The following is a 14,097-nucleotide window of genomic DNA, read 5'->3' on the forward strand; positions in this document are numbered from 1 at the left end:
CAAAATCAACCAGAAAAAAAAAAAAAAAAAAAAAAAAAAAAAAAAAATTACCAATAAAGGAAAACAATGCCAAGATTGTCAGTTTAATTCCATTTACATAATAATGGCATATAAAATTCTAGATCAAAGAATGCCTTTTTCTAATTTTAGAAACAGGGCTATTTCTTTTTTTTTTTCCTCCCCCCTCTCATACCAGGAATTGGACTCAGGACCTTGCACCTGTGAGGTAGGTGGAGCACCACTGAGCTAAATCCCCAACCCAGAAACAAGGCTACTTCAAAGTCTGAACTTTTTATTTCTTTAACTTTGTCATGAGAAAAAGAATTTAGGAGGTTAATTCTTTGGTGTAACTTGCCTCAGTTTTATTTACTCTGTTGTCTTAAGTCATAATCGTTAGGCTTGTTGGTTTGCATTTTCATTACTTCAGTGAGTTGGCTTTGGCTCCTGCATTTTACTTTTATGGAAGATTGACAGAGGAAACCTCACCTTTCTCCTTCCTGTCTCTGGTTTTGCTGCCCTCTCCCATTCTGGGAGCGGGTTCCAGAATGACTGGCAGTTCTTTGTTATTCTCTGTTGATTTCCTGAGAGGTATAGAGAGGACTTCTTGTGAAATGCTAAGAGTCCCATGCAAAAACACACTCAGTTATCAAGTGTATAATAGATTAAATATATAACAACTAAGCAGTTGACATCATAAGCTTTTAAAATCTTATCTACCCAATTAATGGTTTACAATAAATTACTGTTTGCCCAACGCTGCTTAAATGAATATTTTCAAAGGATTAATTTGTCTGAGTTTTACTCACTTGCCTACATAAGTCCACGATCCTTTTTCCTTGGAGGAAAAATGTTAAGATTATTCAAAAGATCCTTAAGGTGTAAAAATGAGTACTGTTTCTGAAAGTAAGTAATCATCTTATCCTTCCGAAAATGATATGAGGAACATGGCATTTGTTCATGGATGTCATACTATACATTGCTAGAATCTCTTAGAATATCATGTAAAAGGGCTTAGAAATCTCTAGTGTTCTTTAGTCTAGAATTGACTAAATTTGGGAGCGAGGCGGGCTGTTGTTTGCTCTGGTATGTATTGTAATAGCAAAAACTTGGGAATTGCTTTAATATCTGATAGTGATATGGTTAACATTATATAGTAAATATGCCCTGCACCTTCCGGCCCTGGGATAGAATTTTGTTTTGTTTTGTTTTATTTGAGAGAGAGTCTCAGTATGTAATTCAGGCTGACCTTGAACTCACTATAGGCCTAGGCTGGTCTCCAACTCCTAACGATCCTCCTGCCTCAGCTTCCCAAGGGCTGAGCTTATTATTACAGATGGGTACCCCTTGGCACTATTTACAAATTTAATTAAATACAGTTAACTGTCTGTTCCTCAGTGGCAGTGGCCACATGTCATGGGCACAGTGCCCCACATTCCTGCGGGTTTCCATGTTGGATGACACAGTTTAGAACACTGTCAGCCAAGAGTTCAGGGGAGGGTGCTTTTCCAACCTAAATGTGCTGGTCATAACAAAGGGCTTGTAGTTAAAAATGCATGCTTTTTCTTCTTCTCAGCCCTTCGCTGAGATGGTCATAAACCATGGATTCTTATGGCTAGGCCCGCAGCAGGGTGCGAGCTCTGCATTTCTAACCAGCTCCCAGCCTGCGGGTGATGCATTCCCTAAGGTGAGGTTCACCGTCCCAAGTGGAAAGCGGTGTCTTTGAGGCTCAAGCCTCTGTGTATAGGCTCATTGGCTTTATGGGATTAGTGAGGCTCATTATGTGTTGTAGAGACTTGAGTCTCTCCTCTGTGTGCCACCTCTGATGGTGCTGCAGGTCTGGGAGGGACAGTTTACCTTGTGTGTATCATACAGGGTCAACCCTGCTGGCAGCACTTTGCTGAGCAATTCTAATAATTGGTTTTCTAACCTGCCTTTTGAGAAAGCAGTTTATAATTTTCCTTATCTTGGTACCTGTTATGGGGTGCTGGTTTATATATGTTTGTTTTTTTTAAAGTAAAGCTATGTTTTAATGCTATTTGGGCTGAGTCAGATGAAAAATCACAGGGTATTCAGGGCTGTGTCTTTGTTGCCAAATTAGCACCTTCCTTTCTGGCTTATTAATAGCTTCTCTATAATTACAAATAAGAAAGGTCTAGATTACAGCTTAGTCCCAGAACTATGAAAGTAGAGTACTTAAAGGTAATTGTCACTGATTTTTTTCCTTCCTATCTTGGGAAAATTGGACTTGTGCAGATCTGGAATCAAAGTATGACCAACCAGCCCTCTGTTAGCTGTAGGGTTTTGCTCTGTGCAAATTTCTTAAGCTTCATATTTTCAGATGTGGAAAAAGGAAGGAATTGTATAGGCCAGTTTTTTAGGGGACTTATGGGCTCAGCACAATGTTTGGCATATTGTTAATAGTCATGATGTGTTTCAGGCCTTTTTTTTTTTTAGCGTGTGTTCTCAAAGTTTCATCAGTTAGGGAACTTGGGTATGTGTACGTAAACTGATGGCTGTGTTGCATGATGCAGAGAAATGGTCTGACCCAACTCACTCTCTGAGCCTTCGCTTTACCAAGGCACAGCGGAAGCATTCGTAAGCTGGGGTGACCAGATCCAGGGCAATGCGTTGTTCATGGAAGTAACCATTCATCTTGTTAGGATGTTCTGAGTTGTTAGAGTGGTGACGCTATGGTTGGTCTGGTGCCCAAACACTGAGCCATGAAATTGTTTTTGTTTTAATGGCCAGGAATCAGTCATCAATAGATTTTGCAGGCCAGTGGAAGAATAAGATTCTTCAGTGGAAGGAAGGTAGGCTTTATAGCCACACTGACGAGGCTTAGAATCTGTCCTCTGCCTCCTTTTATTTGTGTGACTTCTACCAATTTCTTTATGTCTCTGACTTTAATCTCCTTTCTATAAATTGAGTCATACATGTGTGTGTGTGTGTGTGTGTGTGTCTGTGTGTGTATTTAAATGTTTTAATTCTTTTAGACAGGGTCTTGCTGTGTAGTCTACACTTGCCTTGAACTCACTGTAGAAGCCATGTTGGCCTTGAACTTATGGCAATCCTTCTGCCTTAGCCTCCTGAGTTCTGGGATTGCCGGCATGGCTAGAGTTTAATAATTATGATACTGATAATGGCTAAAGTCGATTGAGCATTTACTGTGTGCTAGGCACTACTTGAATTTTGTATATGTATTGTCTAAGTTATCACAACAACCTTACAGATATGGGTCTTATTACAGTCTCTGCTTTGTAGGAAACTGAGGTAAGAGAAGTTAAATAATTTGCCCATGATACAAGGCAGAGCATGAATTTGGGCAAACTATAGAATCTGTGATACATTCTTTAAAAACAAAAGAAAAAAGCTTTATATTTAGTTATAATTCACATGCTATACAATGAAAGTGTGCAGTCAGTAGTTTTTGCTGTAGTCACAGAGTCACGCAAACCATCACCCTTGCCCATTAGCAGTCATTCCTCATTTGCCCCCAAGTCCCTGTGGTCCTAAGCAACCACTACTTTCAGCCTCTTTGGATTTGCCTTTTTGGGCATTTCTTATGTATGAAATCTTGCGGCATTTGTCCTTTTGCATGCGGATTTTTTTGTACTTGTAAGCCTTACCCATGTTGTAGTATGTATTAGTATTTCATTTCTTTTTACAGTAGTTTCATATATGAGCGTATCGCATTTTGTTTGCTCCTTCATCCATTGATGCACACTTGGGCTGTTTCTAGTTTTTGTTATTATAAATAATGCTGCTAGGAGCAGCATTTGAGAACAAATTTCTGTGTGGATAAATGTTTTCAATTTTCTTGGGTTCTACAATATAGCATTCCCAGGGCTCTTCTTCCTTGAGAGTAGTCTCCCACCTGATTGGTGCAGATTGATCATTGCAGCTCTGGGCAAGACTGCTTGTTCTGTGATGGGCGCCAAGCAAGGCTGTGTATGAGAATCGCTTTAATCAGGAAGGATCTTGTGCCCCATTTGACAGATGAGGCAGCCGAGCCTCCCAAGTGGACTGCTCCAGGTCACAGAGCTTGGGGTATGAGAGGAGCTGAGCTTGGACCTGTGTGGGTGGTGACCTCCAGAGCTCTTAGCACCTTGTGGTGTGGCTGCCAGTGCTGGCGGATCTACAACAGCTCCATCTGCTGTTCGAAGGTTTACCAGCCTGGAATTACGTGATACTTCGTGGGAATTCACCTCACTGAAATGAGTGATTGCCTCCTTGTTTTTTCCAAGTGGCAGTGTAAGGAGTGGAGGCCCATGCTCAGGGCAAGTCGAGGAGCACTTTTGCCTGGAATCTGTCCTTGGAGTCGAAATGCACAGCCACTTTCAGAATTAGAGATCGTGTTCCCAGGTCTACTATACTCTCCTCCAAATCTTTATTATTTATTTAAATATAAACTGAAAATTCACACTAGGTAAGTAAAGGACGCTGGGGCAAAAAAAACAGACCAGACCACTGAAAACAGAAGTGCAGCAACCCCAGTACTCCTCAGCAGTCAGACTCACACCTCGTTTAATAAGCTGTCAGAAACTCCTGTAAACTGCTACAGGTAGCTTTCTTCTTTAAACTTGGATCTAGCCAGGCTGTGTCTATTGTGAGGCAGTGAAGGGAGGGTAAGGTGCTGGCAGTAAAGTTCTAATCACATTTGAAAGTGAAATACTTATAAATATGGAATGAACCACAACAGCCTTTATTTGTAAACCAAAACCCTTTACTGTAAACATTGCATACGTGGTTGTTTAGTTCACTGGCAAGTGATTCACTGCTCTCAAGAAGGGTTTAGGGACCAGGATTTGGCTCAGTGGTTCCCTCGCCTGCCTGCCTCGCAAGTGCAAAGCCCCGAGTTCAATCCCCAGTACCAGAGCAAACAAACAAAAAAATACTAAAACAAACTAACAAACAAGAAGGGTTTAACCTGGAGGAGACCACAGTTAAGTGTCCCGCAGCCAAAGAGCTAAAGACGGTTTGTAATGTCACTTATTTTAGGAAGAAAAATAATTCAGTGCATTTTCTGCTTTCTGTGGGGGAGAAACAACTCCCCTTTAGTTGATAGGTGTTTCAAAAGGATGTCCTTTGAGTAGCGTTTTCACTAAATTCTTCACAACAATTAAGACCAATAGGGGGTGGTCCCAGAATCCCATTGACAGCTGCAGAGACCCAGGCTTTGCCAACCCTTACAGGCTTGCTAGATAATCATACTCCTTTCTGAGGATTTGAGTTGGCTTCTAACATGATATAGCAGGTACAGCAAAAATTTTTATGCAGAAAGCCATTGGCCACTTACTGATGCTGTCCTCCCAAGGTTTCTGATCCACAGGAATCTTGATTTCCCTTCCCTTCTGTTTCCCTTTCCTCTCTTTCTCTCTTCCTCTTCCTTTCCCTCCCTGTCCCTCCTGCTCTCTCCCTCTCTTCCTACCTTTCTCCTAGTGGTGCTGGGGGTTAAATCCAGTGTCTTGGGCATGCTAGGCATGGACTGTACACCACCAGGCTACACCCCATTCTTTTCATCTTTCTTTGTTTCTCCATCCTCCCTTTTCTCTCTCTTTTTTTTTCTTATTCCCTTCTTTCTAGTTACAAAAATCACAGGTCACATTCCACAGGTCGGAAATGAATTGGCTTTGGAGTTGGGCCGTAACCTCAGATCCCATCTCTAACAGCGGTAGCAGCCCTGTAAATTCTCTGGCCTCTTCTGTATTTGTGAAATGAGGACAGGGGCCAACAGTGGGTGGGCATTCTGTGAAAAATTGTGCAGGAGCACTCGGGTGCAGTGCCCTGCTAAGTATTAGTGACTTACTTCTTTGCCAGGTCTCATAAACATCTGTCTCCCACTTCCTGGAGAGGTAGTTGTTGTAAAGTTCCCAAGCTGTAGATTAAGGTGTTTTGACAAGTTCCTTGCCCATAATGGGAATGTGGACTCCTGCTTGTGTTACTGAACACTTGATTCCTCAGCCTCTCCGAACTCCCTGTCTCGGACACACCCTTCGGGCTCTGAACATGCTGTTCCCTGCACATTGAATGCCACCCATCTGGCAAGGTAATCAGTCTCAGCCTGGAGCTCATACAGAATCTGCTGTGGGAGTAGGCACCTTCTGTGGTCGGTACCACCTGCGTCGGCTTCAGACCTCCCATCGCTGCTCAGTAATTTGTGCCTCTGCAATCCGTTTCACATTTTTAAAAATATATTTTTTAAAATGTTCCCCAACCCTGGGCTCAATTATATTTATACTCATCCCAAAACACATAACTTGGGGCTAAACCGCAGGTCTCAGGGGCATAGAGGTTGAAGGCCATAGAGGACAACAACAAGGGTGCGGGAGAGAACAGAGAAGGGCCTACAAGGATGGAAGCCCCCTCTTCCAGCACCCCCTTGGACCCCAGGCAGAGGAGCAGGTGTGGTCTCCTTCGAGATTTGGAGGTGAACACAGCAAGTCAGTCGTGCCTCCCCTGGGGCCATGCCCGCAGTGATGGCCATCTGTCTTCACGGCCTTGTCAGTGAGCTGCTTCTGCTCCTTGGCTTGGTTGTTTCATGGCTCCATCTGCAGCAGCCCTTGCGCGTATTTTGGGGCTTTCTCATAGTCCTTGAGGTGGTAGTTGCCCACAGCTGGGTAGAAGACGTAATCCCACTGCAGCAGCACATTGGATCATTGGCGGACACCGGCTTATTCTGCACAGCCTCCATGGCTGTTGTCCCCAAAGTATTCACACCACAAGACTGTACCGTGCCAGTCTGTGTAGACCAGCAGCAGGGGCAGATCAGGTCCCCAGGCAATTTCATGTTTTATGTACTTGGTATTGGCCCATCAGACCTGTCCTGCCCCAGCCCCACGTAATCTTTTTTCTGTTGTAAACACAGTGAGCTTGTTTCTCATCCAGGACCTTTGCGTTTGCCATTCCGTCTTTCTGGGGAGCTGATAACATTTTCTTACCTTTAACTCTTTCTACTGTCACATCCCATGACATCGTTCCTCGAGATGCGTGTTTATTGTCTGCTTCGTCTGTTAAAACCCTGCCCACAAGGAAAGGACTTGGGGTTGTTACTCTCAGCGTCTGCTGCAGCGTCCTCCTGGGCGGTGACGGAGTGTTTGACTGAATGAGCCCATGTATTGTCTGCTGCGCTGAGCTGCAGTTACTCGTCTGTGCCCTGCATCCCCCCTGGACTGTGTGACTACCTGTGAGCTACACTCACAGGAGCTGGGTGTATGGCTGCTAGTCAGTAACTGTTTCTGGAATATATGAATAGGGAAGTCAGGAAGTTTTGAGAAGGTTCTTAAACTCTCCAGACCTTCTCATGGAGACAGCTACCCACCTGCTGTCCTTCTGATGCCGCTGGAGGGAGTGCCAGTTGGTACAGGCTGCGTTCCTTCTGATGCCATTCTCTGCTGTCCTGCGTGTTTGTCCGTCTGTGCCCAGTGCTGTGCTTTGGGCCCTGACACCCCACCCCCATCCTGCATGTCCTCTCCAGGGACTTGTTCCAGTGTCCCTGGCTCCCTGGAACCCTCCCTCATTCTCGTGAATGGATCAGGCGTCGGCACTTGAGCTTCCTCAGGGCAGTGCTGCTTCTGTTTTGATGATTTTGTTTTGTTTTGTTTTTTCAGTTTCTTGAGCCGGTCTCACTCTGTAGTCCAGGCTGGTCTTGAACTCTCTATGTAGCCCAGGCTCGCCTTGAACCTCCCGAGTGCTGTGATGACGGGTGTGCACCACCACACCCAGCCGTTTTGATTTTGATTTGGTTTGTAGCACATTCCATTTGGTAAGCGTTGGTTGGATGAATAAGTAGAGAATTAGTAATGGCATAGTTGCACACCCGTGTTCAAAGCAGTGTTATTCGTTGTAGCCAGGGTGTGAAAGTAAACCAGGTAGCATTGTAGGGTGAATGGATTCATGAGCTTTGCGATCCATATGTAGGAGACTTTTTATTCAGCCTTAAGGAGGTTCTGACTTACGAACTTGAGGACGTTACACTAAGTAATCCAGTCACAGGCAGAGAGATACGTGTGATACCACTTACATGAGGTATCCAACATGTTCAGTCATAGAATGGTTGCCAGGGTGGGAGTGGAGCGGGAGATGGGGAGTCGTTTAATGGGTGTGGAGTTTTAGTTTTGTAAGGTGGAAGGAGTTCTGAAGATTGGTTGCACGACAGTGTGAATACACTGCTTAGTTCTTTCCTGCTGCTGTAACAATACCTGAAACCAGGTCATTTATAAAGAATATAAATTTATTTGCTCGAAGTTGTGGAGGCTGTGAAGTCCAAGATCAAGATGCTAGCAGAGTGGGCTGAGATGATGTATGCCTGTGATCCTGGCACTCAGGAAGGCTGCTTCAGAAGTAGGAACTGAGGCTCAGTCAGAACTGAGTCCACAAGTTGGAGCCCACCCTGAGCAGCTTAGCAGTACCCTGTCTCAAAAATAAGAATTCTTGAAGAGTAAGAGCTGGGTATGTCATTCAGTGAGAAGGCCCTAGGTTCAAGCCCTAGTGCTAACAAAAAAACCAAAACACCAGGAGATCTGTTGTCTGGTGAAGGCTGTTCTCTGCTTCCAAGATGATTCCTGGTTGCTGCGTCCTCACATAGCAGAAGGGCAAGAGGAGGCCAACATGTGATCCTCACATGATGGCGATGAAGGGCAAAAGGTCATAGCTAGTTAGTTCCCTGGAGCTCTTTGACTAAGTTGCTTCCTAGAGGCCTCTTAATATGGCCACACTGGGTCTTAGGGTCCAACGTAGGAATTTGGGAGCGCATGGATTTAAACCTTTATGGTTTGGTTCTAAAATGTTCCGCCAAAATCTCATGTGTTCAGAGCGGTGGAGCTTTTGGTAGGTAATTGGATCAAGAGGGTCCTAATTTCATCAACAGATGGATCAATGGATAAGTTCATATTTACTAATGTTATTGGGAGATGTTGGAAACAGGAGGTGGGGCCAGTTGGAGGAAGGACGCCCCTGAGGTTGTGCCTTTGAGGGCTGTGTCCTCTGCACGCTGGCTGCCTCTGCCACACCCTCCCACCTCGGATGTTCTGCCTCACCTCAGGCCTGCAGTGATGGAGCCAGCTGACCATGGACTGGAACTTCTGCAACCATGAGCTAACGTAAAACTTTGCACCTGTAAGGTTATCTGTGTCATGTATTTTTGTCACAGGGACTCAAATATAACGCACCTACCAACTACTGAGTTATATATTTAGACCTGGTAAAGATGATAAATTTTGTTTCATGGGATTCTCTTTGTATTGCCAGAAACTGATGTTTGGAAATCACTGGGATTCTTAAATGCTAGGACCCCTGTGACTTTTGGGTATTATGCATGAACTTATGAGAAAGAAGTATATTTCACCATCAGGGTAGGAACATGTGTTTGCTAAGGATTCTCTAAGAGGTGAGCTGGCTGGAATACTCTCCACACTGCCTGGATCTTCCTGCTTAGTGCCCCTGGGGCCTGGTGTGCCATCTCCTGGCTGGTGTGTATGGAGCCTACACGTGTCTGTACAGCCCAGGACAGGGTCCGTGCGCCCGCTCAGCTGTTAGGAGTCCTTCTTCGTACTCATCAGTGTAACATTTGAAGCATAAGCTTGCTCACTCTCCATCCTGTTCAGCTATTGTAACACTTGTGAAGCGCTATGCCTACAATTTACTGTGGCTAAATCCCAGGGAGTGGTGTGACCATTGTCCAGTTCTTTCTCAGCACAGGTGCTGTGTGTGGATGGCCTCATTTCTTGCTGACATTGACCATGTGAGGTGTGTGGGTTTGCCCCCATTTTATAAAGATGTATTCATCTCCCAAGCTCCGCAGCTAAGTGAAAAAACAAGGATCGCACCTGAGACCTTATGATTTTAAAATTCACTTTCTTACTGCCATTTCAAGTTGCTTCCTTTATAGTCTCTATGTTGAGGGCCAAATTTCAAGACGTTTATCCTGAAACAAACCAGATGGCACGCGGTGCATTTGAGACTGAGGCATAACACACAACCGCAATAATGAGGATTCCCGGGGTCCCCAGGACCCTGCTCCTAAAATCCCAGCCTCAGCTCTGGTCCTATGCAGTCTTTGCTAGATGTTCAGAATCCTAAACTTTGAAATTCCAGCCCCCACCCCTACCCTCACTCCAGGTGGGATAGACAGAAACAGATTGCTGGACTCTTTGTAATTCTTTTATCTGCTAAATTTACAGCAAGTCCAGGAAGAGGGCAGAACTTTGCTGAGCGGGTGCTCTGTTCCTGAGGTGGCTCCAGGCTGTACTGACTGCCCACATCTTATCTTCCCCTGGTTATCACCAAGAATGTGAAAACGTTCTGTCTTCATGCCTTTTAATTTCTGTGTAGCATGAGCAGTTCATTTTACCTGAAATGACTGATTTATTTCCAGCTGGCTTATGCTTTATGTATTTGTGTTATTTATGGGAGATTGTATAAATAAGTGCTTTCTAAATATTCCTTTCCATTATGTTGCTCTAAAGTGTCGCATTTACCATCACCCCCCAGGCCCTAGGGAGACAGGTTTCTAGGCTGGCAGCGGAACCACTGAGCTAAATCCCCGGCCCCTGGGAGACAGGTTTCTAAGACCATGGACAAAAAAAAGTAAAAAATCTGTAGAAGCTTAAATTCTTTCATAAAATGGTGTAATATTTGCATTTGTTCTATAATACTTACAATATGTTTAGAATTAAAAAAAAATTTTTTTTTCCCTGGTACTGGCGATCGAACACTCAGGACCTTGCGCTTTTGCAAGGCAGGCGAGGCACCACTGAGCTAAATCCCCAGCTGTTTAGATTACTTCAATACCTGGTGCAATGTAAACACTATGAAAATAGTTGTACTCTTTAGGAAACAATGACTAGTCTGTATGTGTCTAATATAGACAGATTTAAAAAAATTCTTCAATCTTCAATGGTTGTGTCTGTGATGCAGGACCTGTGGATATGGACTGTCAGCCGTACTTAGTAAGTTCTACTTAAATTGTGGATCATTTTGTATGCCCAGAAGAAACATCTACTGTTCATTGCATCTGTAGTTCATTGCAAGGGAAAGAGGATGAAAAGAACGCTGTTTAAATGGTGTAAATCCAGACCGTTTCTTTTTGCCTCACAAGTGGTGCTTTTCAGAGTGTTTGGCCTCCCTGCTGTACGGATGTGTCACTGTGCAAGAAGACAACAGGATTTGCTGGGAATGTGGGCCACTATTGTATCCGCCTTACGTAACAGCGTGGAGTGGTAGAAATGGTTGAGCACTCTGGGAGGTAGGCAGTGGCCCGGCCCCTTCATCTGCAGAGGCATGAAGACTGCTCAGGTCCTCCAGAGCTTGTGGATGCAGACTGTGAAGAAGTGGGAGAGGTTGAAAGGCTATGTGAGTCTGTCTCTGTGCTTTCCCCCTTTTCCCCCCCAAGGACTGCAAGCCCCCTCCCAGAGTGATTCCTTTATCCTGGGATTTATTTGTGTTCTGGCAGCTTTCGTAACAAATTGTGAGATTGCAGATTGCGGATTGTAGTCGGTAATGGCTTTTAAAGTACTTCTCTTGCTTTTTAGTGGGCTCAGGGGAGATGGATAGCTTCTTACTGGATTTGTGAGCCAGAAGCTGCTGTTTCTGAGTGTTGGGAATCTGTTACTGGTCGCATGGCTCTGCTTCCTAGGCACAGATCGAACATACTGCTTTGTTTGTTGTTGTATGAGAATTCCTTGTTTGGGGCCAAAACTTTTTGCTTTCTTATCTTGCAGAAATCTATTTTTATTATTCTTAGCTCAAGACTTCTAAATTATAGGAATATATTTTTCACTTGCTTTTTTCCTTGTGTGAGTTTGAACACATGTAGTTCTCTAACAGGCATATATAGTTTCATGACTTTTTACTAAGTATGTTCCAAATGACCAGCTTCTGATAGGTCTGATTTTGCTGTGGTCTCTGTGACTAGAAAGCATCAGTTTGTGGACACACAGAACCTAAAAGTTGCCTCTCAGGGGAGCTACCATCTGGCAGTGAAGACTTTACTGTCTGCTTTGTGGTTGGTTTTTAAAATGTTTCCTTATTCTTTAAAATTATAGAGGGGAGGGTTGTTGTTTGGTGTTTTGAGTCTGCAGTTCAGGCTGGCCTTGAACACACTGTGTAGCCCATGGTGGCCTTGAATACACAATGATCCTTCTGCCTCAGCTCCCCAGTGCCGGGCTGGCAGGGGTGTGCTCCCAGCTAACATATAGGGTTTAAAAAATCCATTTGGTCACAGTTTTCCAAAGCAAAAAATCTTTATTAAATAGATGATTTAAAAAAGCAAAACAATAGATCAAACACCTGTTTTCCTTCATTCTTTTCTCTTCCTTCTTTTGCACAAGTACCTTACTGTTAACACAAAGCTTTTTATTTATGTTAGAAAAGGAGCTCACATTGAACTTTCCAGGGTTCCTCGTAATGACTTGTTACAATAAGGAGGAGGTTGCTGTACACTACATGAAAAGTAGAAATAGCCAGGAGCACTGAGGAAAGGGGCACTGAAGGTCCTCATACTGGTTGGAATCGCATGGAGTCTCAGGTGCTGCGGCTCCCCAGGACCTGCGTTTCCTCCCGTGCCCACAGCATTTATCATTCCTTGCCTTTCTGGGTGCTCGCCCCCCAGTATAAATTACTACCCACGCTCCTCTTTCCCTTTGCACAGTTGGAACTGTATTAGAAATGTTGGAATTTGGGACAACATTGGCCAGGAATCAAGTACTGTTGTTCATTCACTTGCTCTGTATTTTTTTAACTCACAAAATGATTGGTACCTATAGAAGAATTAAGTATCTAAAGCACAAAGCATAACCGTGAAATACTGTGAGTCATCACACACATCCACAGACCCTCATTGAGGTGAAGCACAATTTCTTTTGTGTACCTTCCCACCTCCCCTCCGTCTCCTTCCCAGGCACTTTATCCTAGATTTTTTTATAGTTCATACTCCTTTTTTTTTCTTCTCCTCCTTCCCCCTTTTCTTTTTTTGTTACTGGGGATTGAACCGAGGGTCTTGTGCATGGCAGGCTCTGACATTGAGTTAACCTTTTTCTTTGTAGTTTTAACACACACACACACTCACACACGCACACACACACACACCTCACTAAACAAAATTCATTTTGTTTTCTTTTTAAAAATTGTAGTAAATGCATAGTAACAAAGGAACCATTTTAATCATATTTAAGTTTGGCAGTGTTGTGTATTCACACTGTTATAAAACATTGTTTCCGTTTTGAACTGTATAAAAAGATATCACGATGTAAATCCATCCAGAGTATCTTTCACTCAACGTTATGTTTATGGTGGGTCTTTCTTTGGTGGCTGTGATTGGAGTTTGTTCCTTTTCCTCGCAGTATAACATTGTATTTCAGTAATGCATCACAATGAATTTGTCCATTCTGTATCTGTCCATTGGATAGATAGTTGGGTCATTTCCAGGGGTTGGCTGTTGAAAGCATTGCTTCTGTGAATACTCTGTGTCCTCTTGTGCACTCAGTCACACATTTATCTGGTGCTCCTCCCACGAGAAGAGCCTCTGTATGAAATATATGGTAACTTTAACTCTGACTCACGTGTGTTCTTACTGTGGCCCCACATGGAAAGCTCCCCAGATGCTAAGCAGCCACCTGCAGGCATTCAGGAGGACAAAGACTGCATATTGACTACACTTTTGAGCTGTGCACACCCGGCACAGGTCGGGTGGAGCAGAGCCTGCTGGCCCAGTTGGAATGACGTGAGCTCAGCTCTCAGCTAAGCTGCTGCAGCCTGCCCTTGGGGATGAACTCAGAGCTGATATTCTGAGGAATAAGGGTGATAAGTGGGTGCTCTGTGTTTCTGAAGAGATAACATGTAAATGAGGGAAGGAAGACACACACTGGTTTGCTTTTTGGGTAACTGAGTAAACTCAAGAGCTTGAGCTGCTTTCATCACTGGTATCCAAAGTACTACAGACCTCATGCTGGGCATGTTGGTAGCTGTTCAGTAAATGTTTTTAGATGCATGAATGAATGAATGAGTGAATGAATTAAGAGTTTGCTGTGAGATTTTTGCAAAAAGTCAGTGCTCTCAAGATCCTGAATTTGATTCCTGGTACCAAAAAAAAAAAAAAAAAAG

At 43.9% G+C, this 14,097-nt stretch overlaps 1 protein-coding gene across 4 annotated transcripts in view; it reads left to right on the top strand.

Moving 5' to 3' along the window:
* Window positions 1–14,097, top strand: part of Tjp2 (tight junction protein 2) — a 165,136-nt gene that overhangs the window by 97,909 nt on the left and 53,130 nt on the right. The window contains exon 1 of one of the 4 annotated variants that reach the window (XM_010605873.3): window positions 11,237–11,349. The exons of the other annotated variants lie outside the window; for them this stretch is intronic. Within the exon in view, the coding sequence (XP_010604175.1) occupies window positions 11,278–11,349 (72 nt within the window). The 5' untranslated portion in view covers window positions 11,237–11,277. Of the gene's footprint in view, window positions 1–11,236; window positions 11,350–14,097 lie in introns of those variants that run through there. 4 annotated transcript variants of the gene reach the window in all.

The sequence above is a fragment of the Fukomys damarensis genome, unplaced genomic scaffold (assembly GCF_012274545.1).
Source record: "Fukomys damarensis isolate Sample0158 unplaced genomic scaffold, DMR_v1.0_HiC HiC_scaffold_31, whole genome shotgun sequence".
Taxonomy (NCBI): Eukaryota; Metazoa; Chordata; class Mammalia; order Rodentia; family Bathyergidae; genus Fukomys; species Fukomys damarensis.